General features: G+C 47.1%; 1 protein-coding gene across 1 annotated transcript in view; it reads right to left on the reverse strand.

Annotated features, from left to right (window-relative positions):
• Positions 1-6647, reverse strand: part of SH3GL1 (SH3 domain containing GRB2 like 1, endophilin A2) — a 200717-nt gene extending 194070 nt beyond the window's left edge. The window contains exon 1 of the mRNA XM_044306712.1: positions 6470-6647. Within this exon, the coding sequence (XP_044162647.1) occupies positions 6470-6514 (45 nt within the window). The 5' untranslated portion in view covers positions 6515-6647. The remainder of the gene's footprint in view (positions 1-6469) is intronic.
• Positions 6648-20849: the final 14202 nt, after the last annotated feature.

Raw genomic sequence — 20849 nt, forward strand, 5'->3', positions numbered from 1 at the left:
AATGAATTTTACCTCCCTTTCTTCTCACTAATAGAGCTTTCATTTGGTGGCATTTCATTGCTGCTGACATTTTTACTTTTTTTGTTATTAATCGAAATTTAACGATTTTTTTGCACAAAAATGACATTTTTCACTTTCAGCTGTAAAATTTTGCAAAAAAAAAAAAAACGACATCCATATATAAATTTTTCACTAAATTTATTGTTTTACATGTCTTTGATTAAAAAAAAATGTTTGGGCAAAAAAAAAAAAAAAATGGTTTGGGTAAAAGTTATAGCGTTTACAAACTATGGTACAAAAATGTGAATTTCCGCTTTTTGAAGCAGCTCTGACTTTCTGAGCACCTGTCATGTTTCCTGAGGTTCTACAATGCCCAGACAGTAGAAAACCCCCACAAATGACCCCATTTCAGAAAGTAGACACCCTAAGGTATTCGCTGATGGGCATAGTGAGTTCATAGAACTTTTTATTTTTTTTGTCACAAGTTAGCGGAAAATGATGATTTTTATAAAAAAAAAAAATTTCTTATAAAGTCTCATATTCCACTAACTTGCGACAAAAAATAAAAAATTCTAGGAACTCGCCATGCCCCTCACGGAATACCTTGGGGTGTCTTCTTTCCAAAATGGGGTCACTTGTGGGGTAGTTATACTGCCCTGGCAATTTAGGGGCCCAAATGTGTGAGAAGAACTTTGCAATCAAAATGTGTAAAAAATGGCCTGCGAAATCCGAAAGGTGCACTTTGGAATATGTGCCCCTTTGCCTACCTTGGCCGCAAAAAAGTGTCACACATCTGGTATCGCCGTACTCAGGAGAAGTTGGGGAATGTGTTTTGGGGTGTCATTTTACATATAACCATGCTGGGTGAGAGAAATATCTTGGCAAAAGACAACTTTTCAATTTTTTTTATACAAAGTTGGCATTTGATCAAGATGTTTATCTCACCCAGCATGAGTATATGTAAAATGACACCCCAAAACACATTCCCCAACTTCTCCTGAGTACGGCGATACCAGATGTGTCACACTTTTTTGCTGCCTAGATGCGCAAAGGTGCCCAAATTCCTTTTAGGAGGGCATTTTTAGACATTTGGATCCCAGACTTCTCACGCTTTAGGGCCCCTAAAAAGCCAGGGCAGTATAAATACCCCACATGTGACCCCACTTTGGAAAGAAGACACCCCAAGGTATTCAATGAAGGGCCTGGCGAGTTCATAGAATTTTTTTGGGGTTTTTTTTTTCTCACAAAGTCTCACTTTCCGGTAACTTAGGACAAAAAGTCTCACTTTCCGGTAACTTAGGACAAAAATTTCAATCTTTCATGGACTCAATATGCCCCTCAGCGAATACCTTGGGGTGTCTTCTTTCCGAAATGGGGTCACATGTGGGGTATTTATACTGCCCTGGCTTTTTAGGGGCCCTAAAGCGTGAGAAATAGTCTGGAACATAAATGTCTAAAAATGTTACGCATTTGGATTCCGTGAGGGGTATGGTGAGTTCATGTGAGATTTTATTTTTTGACACAAGTTAGTGGAATATGAGACTTTGTAAGAAAAAACAAACAATATATATATATATATATATATATATATATATATATATATATATATATATATATATATATATATATATATATATATATATATATCCACTAACTTGGGCCAAAAAAAATGTCTGAGGGACAGGGGGGGTGATCACCCCATATAGACTCCCTGATCACCCCCCTGTCATTGATCACCCCCCTGTCATTGATCACCCCCCTGTCATTGATCACCCCCCTGTCATTGATCACCCCCCTGTCATTGATCACCCCCCTGTCATTGATCACCCCCCTGTCAGGCTCCATTCAGACGTCCGTGTGATTTTTACGAATCCATGGATAGGATCCGCAAAACACATGCTGACGTCTGAATGGAGCCTTACAGGGGGGTGATCACCCATATACACTCCCTGATCACCCCCTGTCATTGATCACCCCCCTGTAAGGCTCCATTCAGACGTCCGCATGTGTTTTGCGGATCCGATCCATGGATCCGTAAAAATCATACGGACGTCTGAATGGAGCCTTACCAGGGGGGTGATCAATGACAGGGGGGTGATCAGGGAGTCTATATGGGTGATCCCCCCCCTGTCCCTCAGACATTTTTTTTGGCCCAAGTTAGCGGAAATATAGATAGATAGATCTATCTATCTATCTATATTTCCGCTAACTTGGGCCAAAAAAAATATCTGAGGGACAGGGGGGGTGATCACCCATATAGACTCCCTGATCACCCCCCTGTCATTGATCACCCCCCTGGTAAGGCTCCATTCAGACGTCCGTATGATTTTTACGGATCCATGGATCGGATCCGCAAAACACATGCGGACGTCTGAATGGAGCCTTACAGGGGGGTGATCAATGACAGGGGGTGATCAGGGAGTGTATATGGGTGATCACCCCCCTGTCATTGATCACCCCCCTGTAAGGCTCCATTCAGACGTCAGCATGTGTTTTGCGGATCCTATCCATGGATTCGTAAAAATCACACGGATGTCTGAATGGAGCCTTACAGGGGGGTGATAAATGACAGGGGGGTGATCAGGGAGTCTATATGGGGTGATCAGTGGTTCATAAAGGGTTAATAAGTGACAGGGGGGGGGTGTAGTGTAGTGTAGTGGTGTTTGGTGCTACTTTAGTGAGCTGCCTGAGTCCTCTGGTGGTCGATCCAAACAAAAGGGACCACCAGAGGACCAGGTAGCAGGTATATTAGATGCTATCAAAACAGCGTCTAATATACCTGTTAGGGGTTAAAAAAATAAAAATAAAAAAATCACATCTCCAGCCTGCCAGCGAGCGATCGCCGCTGGCAGGCTGGAGATCCACTCGCTTACCTTCCGTTCCTGTGTGCGCGCGTTCACAGGAAATCTCGGCTCTCGCGGGAGGACGCGTATATGCGTCCACCCAGAAGAGCAGGGCTGCCGGCAGGACGCAATCCTGCGTACAGCGGTCCTAAGGCGGTTAAAGGGGTTGTCCAGGTTCAGAGCTGAACCTGGACAGCCCTCCATTTTCACCCAGGCAGCCCCCCTGACATGAGCATCGGAGCAGTTCATGCTCCGATGCTCTCCTTTGCCCTGCGCTAAATTGCACAGGGCAAAGGCATTTTTCAGAGTTCCGGTGACGTACCAGGGCTCTCCATGGGGCTGACAGGAACCCAGGTGACGTCACCGGCACTGATGGGCGGGATTTGGCTCTGCCCTAGCCAGTAAAACGGCTAGGGCAGAGCTAAAGCCCGCCCCTCAGAGCCGGGGACGTCACCGAACACACCGCTGGGCAGAAGTTACCGCCCGGCAGTGTGTTATCTAGCGATCTAGCGCAGGGCACTGGAGCGCATCGGAGCATGAGATACTCCGATGCTAGGCTCAGGGGGGCTGCCGGGGTGAAAATAAGGGTATGTCCGGGTTCAGCTCTGAACCCGGACAACCCCTTTAAGGCTATTTTCACACTAGCGTTTTCAATCCACTATTGGGGTCCGTCATAGGGTCTCAACAGCGGATTAAAAAAAACTAAAAAACTCTTCAGTTTTGTCCCCATTCATTGTCAACGGGGACAAAACTGAAGAGAACAGAACAGAATGCACCGTTCCCTTTTGTTGCGTCCCCATCACGGACAGAATAACACTGCAAGCAGCGTTTTTCTGTCCGTGATGTTGTGCGGATGTTCTTGGACAATAGAAAACTGATCTGTCCCCCATTGACTTTCAATGGTGTTCATGACTGATCCGTCTTGGCTATAGAAGACATAATACAACTGGATCCGTTCATGACGGATGCATGCAGTTGTATTATTGTAACGGAAGCGTTTTTGCAATCCATGATCGATCTGCAAATAAAGCTAATGTGAAAGTAGCCTTACCTGCATGAGCATCATGAAATAACAGCATGTTGTTGGTATGCAGCAAATGCATGGAGCAGGCTCAGAAGCTGAGCCCACTTCAAACCCAGCAGATGCCAGCTGTGTAATACAGCCATCACCAGGATGGGACATAACTCCAATCTAAAATCATTAAGGCTAGGTCTAAACGACGACAATAAGTCGCGCAACATTTGTAGCACTAATGACGCGCATCAATTTTTCTAATGGCAGTCTATGGTGTCGCACTGCACCATGCTGCGACTGCGACGCAACAGTCGCAAAAAAATCCATCTCAAATGGATTTTCTGCGACTGTTGCGTTGCGACACCATAGACTGCCATTATAAAAATTGTCGCGCGACATATGTCATCGTGTAGACCTAGCCTTAACCTCTATAGTGACCATGGCATCTAGGTGGTTAAACAGAGGGAGGGGACTCCCTATGTGCTCCAATATGCCCCCCCTCCCTCTTCAGCCTGGTAAATTCATTGGGCTCTGATTAGTTGCCATGGCAAACTGCCTGTTAAGGCCTCTTTCACACTTGCGTTGTCCGGATCCGGCGTGTACTCCATTTGCCGGAATTACACGCCGGATCCGGAAAAACGCAAGTGTACTGAAAGCATTTGAAGACGGATCCGTCTTCAAAATGCTTTCAGTGTTACTATGGCACCCAGGACGCTATTAAAGTCCTGGTTGCCATAGTAGTAGCGGGGAGCGGGGGGGCAGTATACTTACAGTCCGTGCGGCTCCCCGGGCGCTCCAGAGTGACGTCAGAGCGCCCCATGCGCATGGATCATGCGATCCATGCGATCACGTCATCCATGTGCTTGGGGCGCCCTGACGTCACTCTGGAGCGCCCCGGGAGCCGCACGGATGGTAAGTATGCTGCTCCCCACTACACTTTACCACGGATGCCAGGACTTTAGCGTCCCGGCAGCCATGATAACCATTGAGAAAAAGCTAAACGTTGCATCCGGCAATGCGCCGAAACAACGTTTAGCTTAAGGCCGGATCCGGATCAATGCCTTTCAATGGGCATTCATTCCGGATCCGGCCTTGCGGCAAGTGTTCCGGATTTTTGGCCGGAGCAAAAAGCGCAGCATGCTGCGCTATTTGCTGCGGCCAAAAAACGTTCCGTTCCGGAACGGAAGACATCCTGAAGGACGGACTGTCCATTCAGAATGCTTTAGGATAATCCTGATCAGTATTCTTCCGGCATAGAGCCCCGACGACGGAACTCTATGCCGGAAGAAAAGAACGCAAGTGTGAAAGAGCCCTAAGCCAGTAAAAATCCTGCAGGCTGTTTATGGTATAAGTCAGTGGTGGCGAACCGGTGGCACTCAGAGCCCTCCCTGTGGGCACCCACATCCTGGAATAAGTCTGAGTGTACCAATATGCCATAGACTTTTCCTGCCATTCATCAGAGCAGGGCGCTCTATGAACAGCACAGGCAGCACACTGAATGTAGGCAGTGTATTATAGCTAAATGATAAAGTACATGGAAGATATACTATATTGGACTGTAGTATTCAGGGTGAATTACAGTGTCGGCACTTTGCGATAAATAAGTGGGTTTTGGGTTGCAGTTTGGGCACTCGGTCTCTAAAAGGTTCGCCATAACTGGTATAAGTGATCAGATCTATGTAAGCTGCATGTAAAAAATAAAAATCACAGTAAAAAGAAATGTTAAAAAACGCATAATTGCCATCGCCACGGACATTATAAAAATATTCATCCTTCATGGTTAACTATAACAAAAAAATGTATTACACATTTTTTGGGGTCTCCTCATCTCTTCAAAGTGTACAAATACAAAAACGCAGCTCATCCCACACGGCTCTGTGGAGAGAATATATATATATATATATATATATATATATATATATATATATATATATATATATATATATATATATATATATATATTACAATATAAATCCAAGATGGCATGCTCAACCTGCGGCCCTCCAGGTGTTGCAGAACTACAACTCTCAGCATGGCTGGACAACCGACAGCTATCAGGGCATGTTGGGAGTTGTATTGCCGCAGCTTGAGCACCCTGCCATGGAGTATGCCATAACTTCCTTAGTGGGATCAAACTGCTTGGACCCCAGCAGATGTTTGGAAAGGGAAGGGGGGAAGGGGGGGGGGGGGGTGTCACAGAGCCATTTCATAGGGAGAAAAGGGTCAGAGATGCCTTTGTTTTCTGAATTGGTGGGGTGTAACAGCCTAGACTTAATAATAATGTGCAGCAGCCAGAGCTGATTCATCACAACTACCGAGGTGGAAAAGTTTAGGAATTTAACACCAACAACTATATGGCCGCTTTCATTCTCCAATGGCCTCTGAAAATGGGATCTAAATGGTTGCTAGGGGCAACTGCTGAGCCGTCATCGCCCCCAAAGGAAGAAAAGTTGGAGACTGGCACATTGGTATGAATGGAGCCCTAGAAAAACCACAGGCAAAAAAGTGCCACAACTACACAAGTTCTCTGTGCACCAGGAGCGCCCACTTCCCAGCCGCACTCGCCCTTGTATAAGGCGCGTCCGTTTACCACACAGCTCGCAAGCCTGACCTGACTAGCCTTGTAGAACTGCTTCTTGAGCCCCGCTACAGACATGGCTCCGGCCTGGAAAACTCAACCGCAGATTCCGAAAGTCGAGGAAGAAAAAAAATAAACAAACTTCGAGCCTTTCGGGGCTCCCGGCTCAGGAAATTACATGGCAAGCGCTCACTTCCGGTATGAGAGAGGAAACGGGGGAGGGTTCGGAGCAATCACGGAGTCATCTGTGAGGTGGGCGAGTCACTCTTTCTGTGAGATGTGATGCTGGCTGCCAGTCACTTTCGAGGACTTCTGCCTGCTTTTATTTCCTTAGTGCTTGTTCAGACCTGGGCAATTATAAGCGTTACTGCTCGAATACAGACAGGGCAGAGGACGCCTTTTGAACTGTTCACTACATGCCCAAGACATGACCCCTTATCACTTAGAATTTAAAACTAAGAGGTTCACCTCATAATTTCAAGAATCTTATGGCAGAACTGAAATTATTTAGTGTCTCCATTAGGGCCCTTTCACACTTGCATTCTTGTCTTCCGGCATAGAGTTCCGTCGTAGGGGCTCTATGCCGGAAGAATCCTGATCAGGATTATCCTAATGCATTCTGAATGGAGAGAAATCCGTTCAGGATGTCTTCAGTTCCAGAACGGAACGTTTTTTGGCCGGAGAAAATACCGCAGCATGCTGCACTTTTTGCTCAGGCCAAAAATCCTGAAGACTTGCTGTAAGGCCGGATCCGGAATTAATGCCCATTGAAAGGCATTGATCCGGATCCGGCCTTAAGCTAAACGTCGTTTCGGCGCATTGCCGGATCCGACGTTTAGCTTTTTTAGAGTGGTTACCATGGCTGCCGGGACGCTAAAGTCCTGGCAGCCATGGTAAAGGGGAGCGGGGGAGCAGCATACTTACCGTCCGTGCGGCTCCCGGAGCGCTCCAGAGTGACGTCAGGGCGCCCCAAGCGCATGGATCACGTGATCGCATGGCACGTCATCCATACGCATGGGGCGCTCTGACGTCACTCTGGGGATCCCCGCTCCTACTATGGCAACCAGGACTTTAATAGCGTCCTGGGTGCCATAGTAACACTGAAATCATTGAAGATGGATCAGCGTGTAATTCCGGCAAGTGGAGTACACGCCGGATCCGGACAACCCAAGTGTGAAAGAGGCTTTTTAGTTATTAACCACTTCCAAACAGGGCCTAATTTTGCAAATCTGACGTGTCACTTTATGTGGTAATAACTTTGGAACGCTTTTACTTATCCAAGTCATTCAGAGATTGTTTTCTGGTGACACATTGTACTTCGTGTTAGGCTACTTTCACACTCGCGTTTGGTGCGGATCCGTCATGGATCTGCACAGACCGATCCATTCAGATAATACAACCGCATGCATCCGTTCAGAACGGATCCGTTTGTATTACCTGTAACATAGCCAAGACAGATCCGTCTTGAACACCATTGAAAGTCAGATCCGTTTTCTATTGTGCCAGATTGTGTCATAGAAAACGGATCCGTCCCCATTGACTTACATTGCATGTCAGAACGGATCCGTTTGGCTCAGTTTCGTCAGGCAGACACCAAAACGCTGCAAGCAGAGTTTTGGTGCCCGCCTTCAAAGCGGAATGGAGACTGAACGGAGGCAAACTGCTGCATTCTGAGCGGATCCTTTTCCATTCAGAATGCATTAGGGCAAAACTGATCCGTTTTGGACCGCTTGTGAGAACTCTGAACGGATCTCACAAACGGAAAGCAAAAACACAAATGTGAAAGTAGACTAAGGCTACTTTCACACTTGCAGCAGTGTGATCCAGCGGGCAGTTCCATCGTCGGAACTGCCCACCGGATCCGCCGATCTGCATGTGACTGAAAGCATTTGTGAGACGGATCCGGATCCATCTCACAAATGCATTGCAAGAACGGATCCGTCTCTCCGCTTGTCATGCAGACAGACGGATCCGTCTTGTATCTTTTTTTACCAGTCTGCGCAGACCGGAAAGACGGATCCGGCATGTCTTCAGTTATTTTGGCCGGAGATAAAACCGTAGCATGCTACGGTTTTCTCTTTTGCCTGATCAGTCAAAATGACTGAACTGAAGACATCCTTATGCATCCTGAACAGATTAGGGTACTTTCACACTTGCAGCAGGATGGGTCCGACAGGCTGTTCACCATGTCGGATCCGTCCTGCGGCTATTTCCCCGAACCGCCGCTCCGTCCCCATTGACTATAATGGGGGCGGAGCTCTGGCGCAGCACGGCGGTGCATGGCGAAAGCCACCAAACTAAAAAGTGGGACATGCAGTACTTTTTAGTCCGGCGGCTTTTGCCGTGCTGCGCCGGAGCTCCGCCCCCATCCCCATTATAGTCAATGGGGACGGAGCGGCGGCACGGCGAAATAGCCGCAGGACGGATCCGACATGGTGAACAGCCTGTCGGATCCGTCCTGCCGCAAAAGTGAAAGTACCCTTAGGCCTCTTTCACACGGGTGTCATGTTTTTTGCCCGGATAAGAGCCGGGTGCGTTGCGGGAAAATGCGCAATTTTCCCGCACGAGTGCAAAACATTGTCATGCGTTTTGTACTCGCGTGAGAAAAATCGCGCATGTTTGGTACCCAAACACGAACTTCTTCACAGAAGTTCGGGCTTGGGATTGATGTTCTGAAGATTGTATTATTTTCCCTTATAACATGGTTATAAGGGAAAATAATAGCATTCTGACTACAGAATACATAGTATAATAGTGCTGGAAGGGTTAAAAAAATAAAAAAGTTAACTCACCTTATCCTCTTGTTCGCGTAGTTCGTTCCCGGTCTGTTCTTTGCTAGCTGTGGGCTTGGGCTGAATGACCTGTGGTGACGTCAGATCACATGCTCCAAACACATGGTCCATCACCATGGTGATGGAGCATGTGATCTGACGTCATCAAAGGTCCTTTAGCCCAAGCCCACAGCTAGCAAAGAACAGACCGGGAACGAACTACGCGAACAAGAGGATAAGGCGAGTTAACTTTTTTATTTTTTTAACCCTTCCAGCACTATTATACTATGCATTCTGTAGTCAGAATGCTATTATTTTCCCTTATAACCATGTTATAAGGGAAAATAAGACAGTGAATAGACTGTCACCTAGAACCCATGCGTGAGAATCGCACCCCATCCGCACTTGCTTGCGGATGCTTGCGATTTTCACGCAACCCCATTCACTTCTATGGGGCCTGCGTTGCGTGGATTATCGCACCGCAACGCACACAGAGGAGCATGCTGCGATTTTCACGCAACTTATAAGTGATGCGTGAAAATCACCGCTCATGTGAACAGCCCCATAGAAATGAATGGGTCAGGATTCAGTGCAGGTGCAATGCGTTCAACTCACACATCGCACCCGCGCGGAATACTCGCTCGTGTGAAAGGGGCCTTACTCTCCATTCAGAATGCATGGGGATATGCCTGATCAGTTCTTTTCCGGTATAGAGCCCCTAGGACGGAACTCAGTGCCGGAAAAGAAAACCGCTGGTGTCAAAGTAGCATTACCTTTTTTCATAAAAAAAAATCCAAAAGTTAATGAAAATTTGAAAAAAATCACTGTTTTCTAAGTTTGAATCTCTCTGCTTTTAAGACCGATAGTGATGCCTCATAATATACTCATTAACCACTTCAGCTCCCCTAGCTTAAACACCCTTAATGACCAGACCACTTTTTACAATTCTGCACTACACTACTTTCACTGTTTATTGCTCGGTCATACAACTTACCACCCAAATGAATTTTACCTCCTTTTCTTCTCACTAATAGAGCTTTCATTTGATGGTATTTCATTGCTGCTGACATTTTAACTTTTTTGTTATTAATTGAAATTTACCAAAATTTTTGCAAAAAAAGTTTTTTCAGCGCCCAGCTCATAGCCTGGGACTCACAGGCTATGAGCTGTGAGCTGCGATTGGCCAGCGCTGCAGCAAGGGACAACCCTAATACAAAAACTCCACCCAGTACAACAGAGGGAGCTGCAGACACTGGAGCCTATACCGGGCGAACGGAGCGGCGCCCAGACATACTAGTAAGTGCAGGGGGACCCCTGGGCGCCGCTCTGCCCACTGATATAGTTAGTTTTTACTTTTTAAACTAGTGAAAGGTCCTCTTTAAGTCAATGTAATGTGAATAAAGTGCGCCTCTTCTACCATGGCTCAGAGAAGCGAGAAGATGGTTTCATGAAACTACCTAGTGTGTCTGGTCTTATTATAAAGCAGTATGGTGTACACATACTTATATTTCTAATTGATTTGGCACCACACAAAGAAGAAGAAGCGCATGAATTACAAAATGGCGTCCCTGGGTGGGCAGACAGCTTGCGTAACTTCCGATTCAAACGCCACGAGAGCGACTTAAACTGAACCATCAGACGCGATTATATGCCGGCAAGGTAAGAAAGCTTTATTTATTACGAATCTCCTCTGAAACATCCGCCTTTGTGGGTTCTCAACAGTTGAATTGATGTTATCGCGATAGAAAGGTTCAAATTATAGCTGATCTGTCCGTTAGAACCTGTTGAAATATTCCTTCTTTGTGTGATAGAACATGCTGAAACTAAACAGAAGTTGTTAGACAGCTGAGTCTTGGCTGGGATGTAGAATTGGATCCCAGCCAAATTCTGACGAGAATCTTGAGGATAGGGTTAACACCATTTATCATAGCCGATTGGATGTTATTAAGATTTTGTATCCCGGTGAATGGACCAGGGGTCGTCACCAAGAGAGATTGTGGGCTCAATACTATTATATATCGTTTGATCTTTGTGTAACCACAATAATCGGAAATTCTAATGTTGCAGAATATAGTGAGGAGATGTTAACAGCAGCTCAGTTGATGCAAGAAAGAAAGGAAAAGTTTCAGTTAGGAATAAAAGTTGAAAGCATTCTGTCATACTAAGTAGTAGCGATTTCCGGTATTATCCGGAAATATGCAGTTTTGTGTAAAAGTTCCCCCTAGAGGTTTCAAATGCAGTAGGAGATAGATTAAATGAAAGTTTGTGGAAAAGTGTATATGGAAGTGACTGAGAGAAATTTAAGTAAGTTGGAGAAATGAAATAAGCAGTATTTCTTATTACAAGATGGAGGATTTTGAATCATACAGAGAACAAAGAAGTTGCCATGTGGCATCCTTTCCCCCACCACTAGAGTTGAGCGAACACCTGGATGTTCGGGTTCGAGAAGTTCGGCCGAACATCCCGGAAATGTTCGGGTTCGGGATCCGAACCCGATCCGAACTTCGTCCCGAACCCGAACCCCATTGAAGTCAATGGGGACCCGAACTTTTCGGCACTAAAAAGGCTGTAAAACAGCCCAGGAAAGAGCTAGAGGGCTGCAAAAGGCAGCAACATGTAGGTAAATCCCCTGCAAACAAATGTGGATAGGGAAATGAATTAAATTAAAAATTAAATAAATAAAAATTAACCAAAATCAATTGGAGAGAGGTTCCATAGCAGAGAATCTGGCTTCCCGTCACCCACCACTGGAACAGTCCATTCTCAGATATTTAGGCCCCGGCACCCAGGCAGAGGAGAGAGGTCCCGTAACAGAGAATCTGTCTTCATGTCAGCAGAGAATTAGTCTGCATGTCATAGCAGAGAATGAGGCTTCACGTCAGCCACCACTGCAACAGTCCATTGGCATATATTTAGGCCCAGCACACACACAGGCAGAGGAGAGAGGTCCCGTAACAGAGAATCTGTCTTCATGTCAGCAGAGAATTAGTCTGCATGTCATAGCAGAGAATGAGGCTTCACGTCAGCCACCACTGCAACAGTCCATTGGCATATATTTAGGCCCAGCACACACACAGGCAGAGGAGAGAGGTCCCGTAACAGAGAATCTGGCTTCATGTCAGCAGAGAATCAGTCTGCATGTCATAGCAGAGAATGAGGCTTCACGTCAGCCACCACTGCAACAGTCCATTGTCATATATTTAGGCCCAGCACACACACAGGCAGAGGAGAGAGGTCCCGTAACAGAGAATCTGGCTTCATGTCAGCAGAGAATCAGTCTGCATGTCATAGCAGAGAATGAGGCTTCACGTCAGCCACCACTGCAACAGTCCATTGGCATATATTTAGGCCCAGCACACACACAGGCAGAGGAGAGAGGTCCCGTAACAGAGGATCTGGCTTCATGTCAGCAGAGAATCAGTCTGCATGTCATAGCAGAGAATCAGGCTTCACGTCAGCCACCACTGCAACAGTCCATTGTCATAAATTTAGGCCCAGCACCCAGGCAGAGGAGAGAGGTCCCGTAACAGACAATCTGGCTTCATGTCAGCAGAGAATTAGTCTGCATGTCATAGCAGAGAATGAGGCTTCACGTCAGCCACCACTGCAACAGTCCATTGGCATATATTTAGGCCTAGCACACAGGCAGAGGAGAGAGGTCCCGTAACAGACAATCTGGCTTCATGTCAGCAGAGAATCAGTCTGCATGTCATAGCAGAGAATGAGGCTTCACGTCACCCACCACTGCAACAGTCCATTGGCATATATTTAGGCCTAGCACACAGGCAGAGCAGAGAGGTCCCGTAACAGACAATCTGGCTTCATGACAGCAGAGAATCAGTCTGCATGTCATAGCAGAGAATGAGGCTTCACGTCACCCACCACTGCAACAGTCCATTGGCATATATTTAGGCCTAGCACACAGGCAGAGCAGAGAGGTCCCGTAACAGACAATCTGGCTTCATGACAGCAGAGAATCAGTCTGCATGTCATAGCAGAGAATGAGGCTTCACGTCACCCACCACTGCAACAGTCCATTGGCATATATTTAGGCCTAGCACACAGGCAGAGCAGAGAGGTCCCGTAACAGACGATCTGGCTTCATGTCAGCAGAGAATCAGTCTGCATGTCATAGCAGAGAATGAGGCTTCACGTCAGCCACCACTGCAACAGTCCATTGGCATATATTTAGGCCCAGCACCCAGGCAGAGGAGGGAGGTCCCGTAACAGAGAATCTGTCTTCATGTCAGCAGAGAATTAGTCTGCATGTCATAGCAGAGAATGAGGCTTCACGTCAGCCACCACTGCAACAGTCCATTGGCATATATTTAGGCCCAGCACACACACAGGCAGAGGAGAGAGGTCCCGTAACAGAGAATCTGTCTTCATGTCAGCAGAGAATTAGTCTGCATGTCATAGCAGAGAATCAGGCTTCACGTCACCCACCACTGCAACAGTCCATTGGCATATATTTAGGCCCAGCACCCAGGCAGAGGAGGGAGGTCCCGTAACAGAGAATCTGGCTTCATGTCAGCAGAGAATTAGTCTGCATGTCATAGCAGAGAATGAGGCTTCACGTCAGCCACCACTGCAACAGTCCATTGGCATATATTTAGGCCCAGCACACACACAGGCAGAGGAGAGAGGTCCCGTAACAGAGAATCTGTCTTCATGTCAGCAGAGAATTAGTCTGCATGTCATAGCAGAGAATGAGGCTTCACGTCAGCCACCACTGCAACAGTCCATTGGCATATATTTAGGCCCAGCACACACACAGGCAGAGGAGAGAGGTCCCGTAACAGACAATCTGGCTTCATGTCAGCAGAGAATTAGTCTGCATGTCATAGCAGAGAATGAGGCTTCACGTCACCCACCACTGCAACAGTCCATTGGCATATATTTAGGCCTAGCACACAGGCAGAGCAGAGAGGTCCCGTAACAGACAATCTGGCTTCATGACAGCAGAGAATCAGTCTGCATGTCATAGCAGAGAATGAGGCTTCACGTCACCCACCACTGCAACAGTCCATTGTCATAAATTTAGGCCCAGCACCCAGGCAGAGGAGAGAGGTCCCGTAACAGACAATCTGGCTTCATGTCAGCAGAGAATTAGTCTGCATGTCATAGCAGAGAATCAGGCTTCATGTCAGCCACCACTGCAACAGTCCATTGGCATATATTTAGGCCTAGCACACAGGCAGAGGAGAGGTTCATTCAACTTTGGGTAGCATCGCAATATAATGGTAAAATGAAAATAAAAATAGGATTGAATGAGGAAGTGCCCTGGAGTCCAATAATATATGGTTATGGGGAGGTAGTTAATGTCTAATCTGGACAAGGGACGGACAGGTCCTGTGGGATCCATGCCTGGTTCATTTTTATGAACGTCAGCTTGTCCACATTGGCTGTAGACAGGCGGCTGCGTTTGTCTGTAATGACGCCCCCTGCCGTGCTGAATACACGTTCAGACAAAACGCTGGCTGCCGGGCAGGCCAGCACCTCCAAGGCATAAAAGGCTAGCTCTGGCCACGTAGACAATTTAGAGACCCAGAAGTTGAATGGGGCCGAACCATCAGTCAGTACGTGGAGGGGTGTGCACACGTACTGTTCCACCATGTTAGTGAAATGTTGCCTCCTGCTAACACGTTGCGTATCAGGTGGTGGTGCAGTTAGCTGTGGCGTGTTGACAAAAGTTTTCCACATCTCTGCCATGCTAACCCTGCCCTCAGAGGAGCTGGCCGTGACACAGCTGCCTTGGCGACCTCTTGCTCCTCCTCTGCCTTGGCCTTGGGCTTCCACTTGTTCCCCTGTGACATTTGGGAATGCTCTCAGTAGCGCGTCTACCAACGTGCGCTTGTACTCGCGCATCTTCCTATCACGCTCCAGTGCAGGAAGTAAGGTGGGCACATTGTCTTTGTAGCGTGGATCCAGCAGGGTGGCAACCCAGTAGTCCGCACAGGTTAAAATGTGGGCAACTCTGCTGTCGTTGCGCAGGCACTGCAGCATGTAGTCGCTCATGTGTGCCAGGCTGCCCAGGGATAAGGACAAGCTGTCCTCTGTGGGAGGCGTATCGTCATCGTCCTGCCTTTCCCCCCAGCCACGCACCAGTGATGGACCCGAGCTGCGTTGGGTGCCACCCCGCTGTGCCCATGCTTCATCCTCATCCTCCTCCACCTCCTCCTCATCCTCGTCCTCCTCGTCCTCCAGTAGTGGGCCCTGGCTGGCCACATTTGTACCTGGCCTCTGCTGTTGCCAAAAACCTCCCTCTGAGTCACTTCGAAGAGACTGGCCTGAAAGTGCTAAAAATGACCCCTCTTCCTCCTCCTCCTCCTCCTCCTCCTCCTGGGCCACCTCCTCTTCCATCATCGCCCTAAGTGTTTTCTCAAGGAGACATAGAAGTGGTATTGTAACGCTGATAACGGTGTCATCGCCACTGGCCATGTTGGTGGAGTACTCGAAACAGCGCAACAGGGCACACAGGTCTCGCATGGAGGCCCAGTCATTGGTGGTGAAGTGGTGCTGTTCTGTAGTGCGACTGACCCGTGCGTGCTGCAGCTGAAACTCCACTATGGCCTGCTGCTGCTCGCACAGTCTGTCCAGCATGTGCAAGGTGGAGTTCCACCTGGTGGGCACGTCGCATATGAGGCGGTGAGCGGGAAGGCCGAAGTTACGCTGTAGCGCAGACAGGCGAGCAGCAGCAGGATGTGAACGCCGGAAGCGCGAACAGACGGCCCGCACTTTATGCAGCAGCTCTGACATGTCGGGGTAGTTGTGAATGAACTTCTGCACCACCAAATTCAGCACATGCGCCAAGCAAGGGATGTGCGTCAAATTGGCTAGTCCCAGAGCTGCAACGAGATTTCGCCCATTATCACACACCACCAGGCCGGGCTTGAGGCTCACCGGCAGCAACCACTCGTCGGTCTGTTGTTCTATACCCCGCCACAACTCCTGTGCGGTGTGGGGCCTGTCCCCCAAACATATGAGTTTCAGAATGGCCTGCTGACGTTTACCCCGGGCTGTGCTGAAGTTGGTGGTGAAGGTGTGTGGCTGACTGGATGAGCAGGTGGAAGAAGAGGAGGAGGAAGCCGAGAAGGAGGAGGTGGCAACAGGAGGCAAAGAATGTTGCCCTGCGATCCTTGGCGGCGGAAGGACGTGCGCCAAACAGCTCTCCGCCTGGGGCCCAGCTGCCACTACATTTACCCAGTGTGCAGTTAGGGAGATATAGCGTCCCTGGCCGTGCTTACTGGTCCACGTATCTGTGGTTAGGTGGACCTTGCCACAGATGGCGTTGCGCAGTGCACACTTGATTTTATCGGATACTTGGTTGTGCAGGGAAGGCACGGCTCTCTTGGAGAAGTAGTGCCGGCTGGGAACAACATACTGTGGGACAGCAAGCGACATGAGCTGTTTGAAGCTGTCTGTGTCCACCAGCCTAAATGACAGCATTTCATAGGCCAGTAGTTTAGAAATGCTGGCATTCAGGGCCAGGGATCGAGGGTGGCTAGGTGGGAATTTACGCTTTCTATCAAATGTTTGTGAGATGGAGAGCTGAACGCTGGCGTGTGACATGGTTGAGACGCTTGGTGACGGAGGTGGTGGTGGTGGTGTTGGTGGTACATCCCCTGTTTGCTGGGCGGCAGGTGCCAACGTTCCTCCAGAGGCGGAGGAAGAGGCCGAGGCGGCAGCAGCAGAATAGGCCGAGGCGGCAGCAGCAGAAGAGGTAGCAGGGGGAGCCTGAGTGACTTCCTTGGTTTTAAGGTGTTTACTCCACTGCAGTTCATGCTTTGCATGCAGGTGCCTGGTCATGCAGGTTGTGCTCAGGTTCAGAACGTTAATGCCTCGCTTCAGGCTCTGATGGCACAGCGTGCAAACCACTCGGGTCTTGTCGTCAGCACATTGTTTGAAGAAGTGCCATGCCAGGGAACTCCTTGAAGCTGCCTTTGGGGTGCTCGGTCCCAGATGGCGGCGGTCAGTAGCAGGCGGAGTCTCTTGGCGGCGGGTGTTCTGCTTTTGCCCACTGCTCCCTCTTTTGCTACGCTGTTGGCTCGGTCTCACCACTGCCTCTTCCTCCGAACTGTGAAAGTCAGTGGCACGACCTTCATTCCATGTGGGGTCTAGGACCTCATCGTCCCCTGCATCGTCTTCCACCCAGTCTTGATCCCTGACCTCCTGTTCAGTCTGCACACTGCAGAAAGACGCAGCAGTTGGCACCTGTGTTTCGTCATCATCAGAGACATGCTGAGGTGGTATTCCCATGTCCTCATCATCAGGAAACATAAGTGGTTGTGCGTCAGTGCATTCTATGTCTTTCACCGCTGGGGAAGGGCTAGGTGGATGCCCTTGGGAAACCCTGCCAGCGGAGTCTTCAAACAGCATAAGAGACTGCTGCATAACTTGAGGCTGAGACAGTTTCCCTGGTATGCATGGGGGTGATGTGACAGACTGATGGGGTTGGTTTTCAGGCGCCATCTGTGCGCTTTCTGCAGAAGACTGGGTGGGAGATAATGTGAACGTGCTGGATCCACTGTCGGCCACCCAATTGACTAATGCCTGTACCTGCTCAGGCCTTACCATCCTTAGAACGGCATTGGGCCCCACCATATATCGCTGTAAATTCTGGCGGCTACTGGGACCTGAAGTAGTTGGTACACTAGGACGTGTGGATGTGGCAGAACGGCCACGTCCTCTCCCAGCACCAGAGGGTCCACTAACACCACCACGACCATGTCCACGTCCGCGTCCCTTACTAGATGTTTTTCTCATTGTTATGGTTCACCACAACAACAAATATATTATTTGGCCCAATGTATTGTATTCAAATTCAGCGGGATATAAATTTGAGGCCTAGTATTTAGGCGCTGGGTGACCGGTATGGATTTAGTGACAGAATTAGACTTGGAAATGCACAGAAGCGTGTGTGTGTGAAGTTATTCTGAATGACCCAATGTGCACCTTGAATATTATATACCCTTTTAGGGATAGATTTCAAATAGCTCTGATATAGCAGAAACCACTAAATTATGAAATTGCTAAATTGGGAATTGTACTTCAACCCAGAACAAAAATGTGCTTTGACGGACACTAAATATCTTGCCCAGCAACAACAGTACAACGGTGGGTAACGAGAGATTTAGAGGGAATTAAATTTGAGGCCTAGTATTTAGGCGCTGGGTCACCGGTATGGATTTAGTGACAGAATTAGACTTGGAAATGCACAGAAGCGTGTGTGTGAAGTTATTCTGAATGACCCAATGTGCACCTTCAATATTATATACCCTTTTTGGGATAGATTTCAAATAGCTCTGATATAGCAGGAACCACTAAATTATGAAATTGCTAAATTGGGAATTGTACTTCAACCCAGAACAAAAAATGTGCTTTGACGGGCACTAAATAACTTTCCCAGCTACAACAGGACAACGGTAACGAGAGATTTAGAGGGATTTAAATTTGAGGCCTAGTATTTAGGCGCTGGGTGACAGGTATGGGTTTAGTGACAGAATTAGACTTGGAAATACACAGTAGCGGGTGTGTGTGAAGTTATTCTGAATGACCCTATGTGCACCTTCAATATTATATACCCTTTTAGGGATAGATTTCAAATAGCTCTGATATAGCAGAAACCACTAAATTATGAAATTGCTAAATTGGGAATTGTACTTCAACCCAGAACAAAAAATGTGCTTTGACGGACACTAAATATCTTGCCCAGCAACAACAGTACACCGGTGGGTAACGAGAGATTTAGAGGGAATTAAATTTGAGGCCTAGTATTTAGGCGCTGGGTCACCGGTATGGATTTAGTGACAGAATTAGACTTGGAAATACACAGTAGCGGGTGTGTGTGAAGTTATTCTGAATGACCCTATGTGCACCTTCAATATTATATACCCTTTTTGGGATAGATTTCAAATAGCTCTGATATAGCAGGAACCACTAAATTATGAAATTGCTAAATTGGGAATTGTACTTCAACCCAGAACAAAAAATGTGCTTTGACGGGCACTAAATAACTTTCCCAGCTACAACAGGACAACGGTAACGAGAGATTTAGAGGGATTTAAATTTGAGGCCTAGTATTTAGGCGCTGGGTGACAGGTATGGGTTTAGTGACAGAATTAGACTTGGAAATACACAGTAGCGGGTGTGTGTGAAGTTATTCTGAATGACCCTATGTGCACCTTCAATATTATATACCCTTTTTGGGATAGATTTCAAATAGCTCTGATATAGCAGAAACCACTAAATTATGAAATTGCTAAATTGGGAATTGTACTTCAACCCAGAACAAAAAATGTGCTTTGACGGACACTAAATATCTTGCCCAGCAACAACAGTACAGCGGTGGGTAACGAGAGATTTAGAGGGAATTAAATTTGAGGCCTAGTATTTAGGCGCTGGGTCACCGGTATGGATTTAGTGACAGAATTAGACTTGGAAATACACAGTAGCGGGTGTGTGTGAAGTTACTCTGAATGACCCTATGTGCACCTTCAATATTATATACCCTTTTTGGGATAGATTTCAAAGAGCTCTGATATAGCAGGAACCACTAAATTATGAAATTGCTAAATTGGGAATTGTATTTCAACCCAGAACAAGAAATGTGCTTGAACGGACACTAAATAACTCGCCCAGCTACAGCACTAGGGACAGATTTAGCTGGATATAAATTTGAGGCCTAGTATTTAGGCGCTGGGTGACAGGTATGGGTTTAGTGACAGAATTAGACTTGGAAATACACAGTAGCGGGTGTGTGTGAAGTTATTCTGAATGACCCTATGTGCACCTTCAATATTATATACCCTTTTAGGGATAGATTTCAAATAGCTCTGATATAGCAGAAACCACTAAATTATGAAATTGCTAAATTGGGAATTGTACTTCAACCCAGAACAAAAAATGTGCTTTGACGGACACTAAATATCTTGCCCAGCAACAACAGTACAGCGGTGGGTAACGAGAGATTTAGAGGGAATTAAATTTGAGGCCTAGTATTTAGGCGCTGGGTCACCGGTATGGATTTAGTGACAGAATTAGACTTGGAAATACACAGTAGCGGGTGTGTGTGAAGTTATTCTGAATGACCCTATGTGCACCTTCAATATTATATACCCTTTTTGGGATAGATTTCAAATAGCTCTGATATAGCAGGAACCACTAAATTATGAAATTGCTACATTGGGAATTGTACTTCAACCCAGAACAAAAAATGTGCTTTGACGGGCACTAAATAACTTTCCCAGCTACAACAGGACAACGGTAACGAGAGATTTAGAGGGATTTAAATTTGAGGCCTAGTATTTAGGCGCTGGGTGACAGGTATGGGTTTAGTGACAGAATTAGACTTGGAAATACACAGTAGCGGGTGTGTGTGAAGTTATTCTGAATGACCCTATGTGCACCTTCAATATTATATACCCTTTTTGGGATAGATTTCAAATAGCTCTGATATAGCAGAAACCACTAAATTATGAAATTGCTAAATTGGGAATTGTACTTCAACCCAGAACAAAAAATGTGCTTTGACGGACACTAAATATCTTGCCCAGCAACAACAGTACACCGGTGGGTAACGAGAGATTTAGAGGGAATTAAATTTGAGGCCTAGTATTTAGGCGCTGGGTCACCGGTATGGA

This window comes from Bufo gargarizans, chromosome 1 (assembly GCF_014858855.1).
Source record: "Bufo gargarizans isolate SCDJY-AF-19 chromosome 1, ASM1485885v1, whole genome shotgun sequence".
Classification (NCBI taxonomy): Eukaryota; Metazoa; Chordata; class Amphibia; order Anura; family Bufonidae; genus Bufo; species Bufo gargarizans.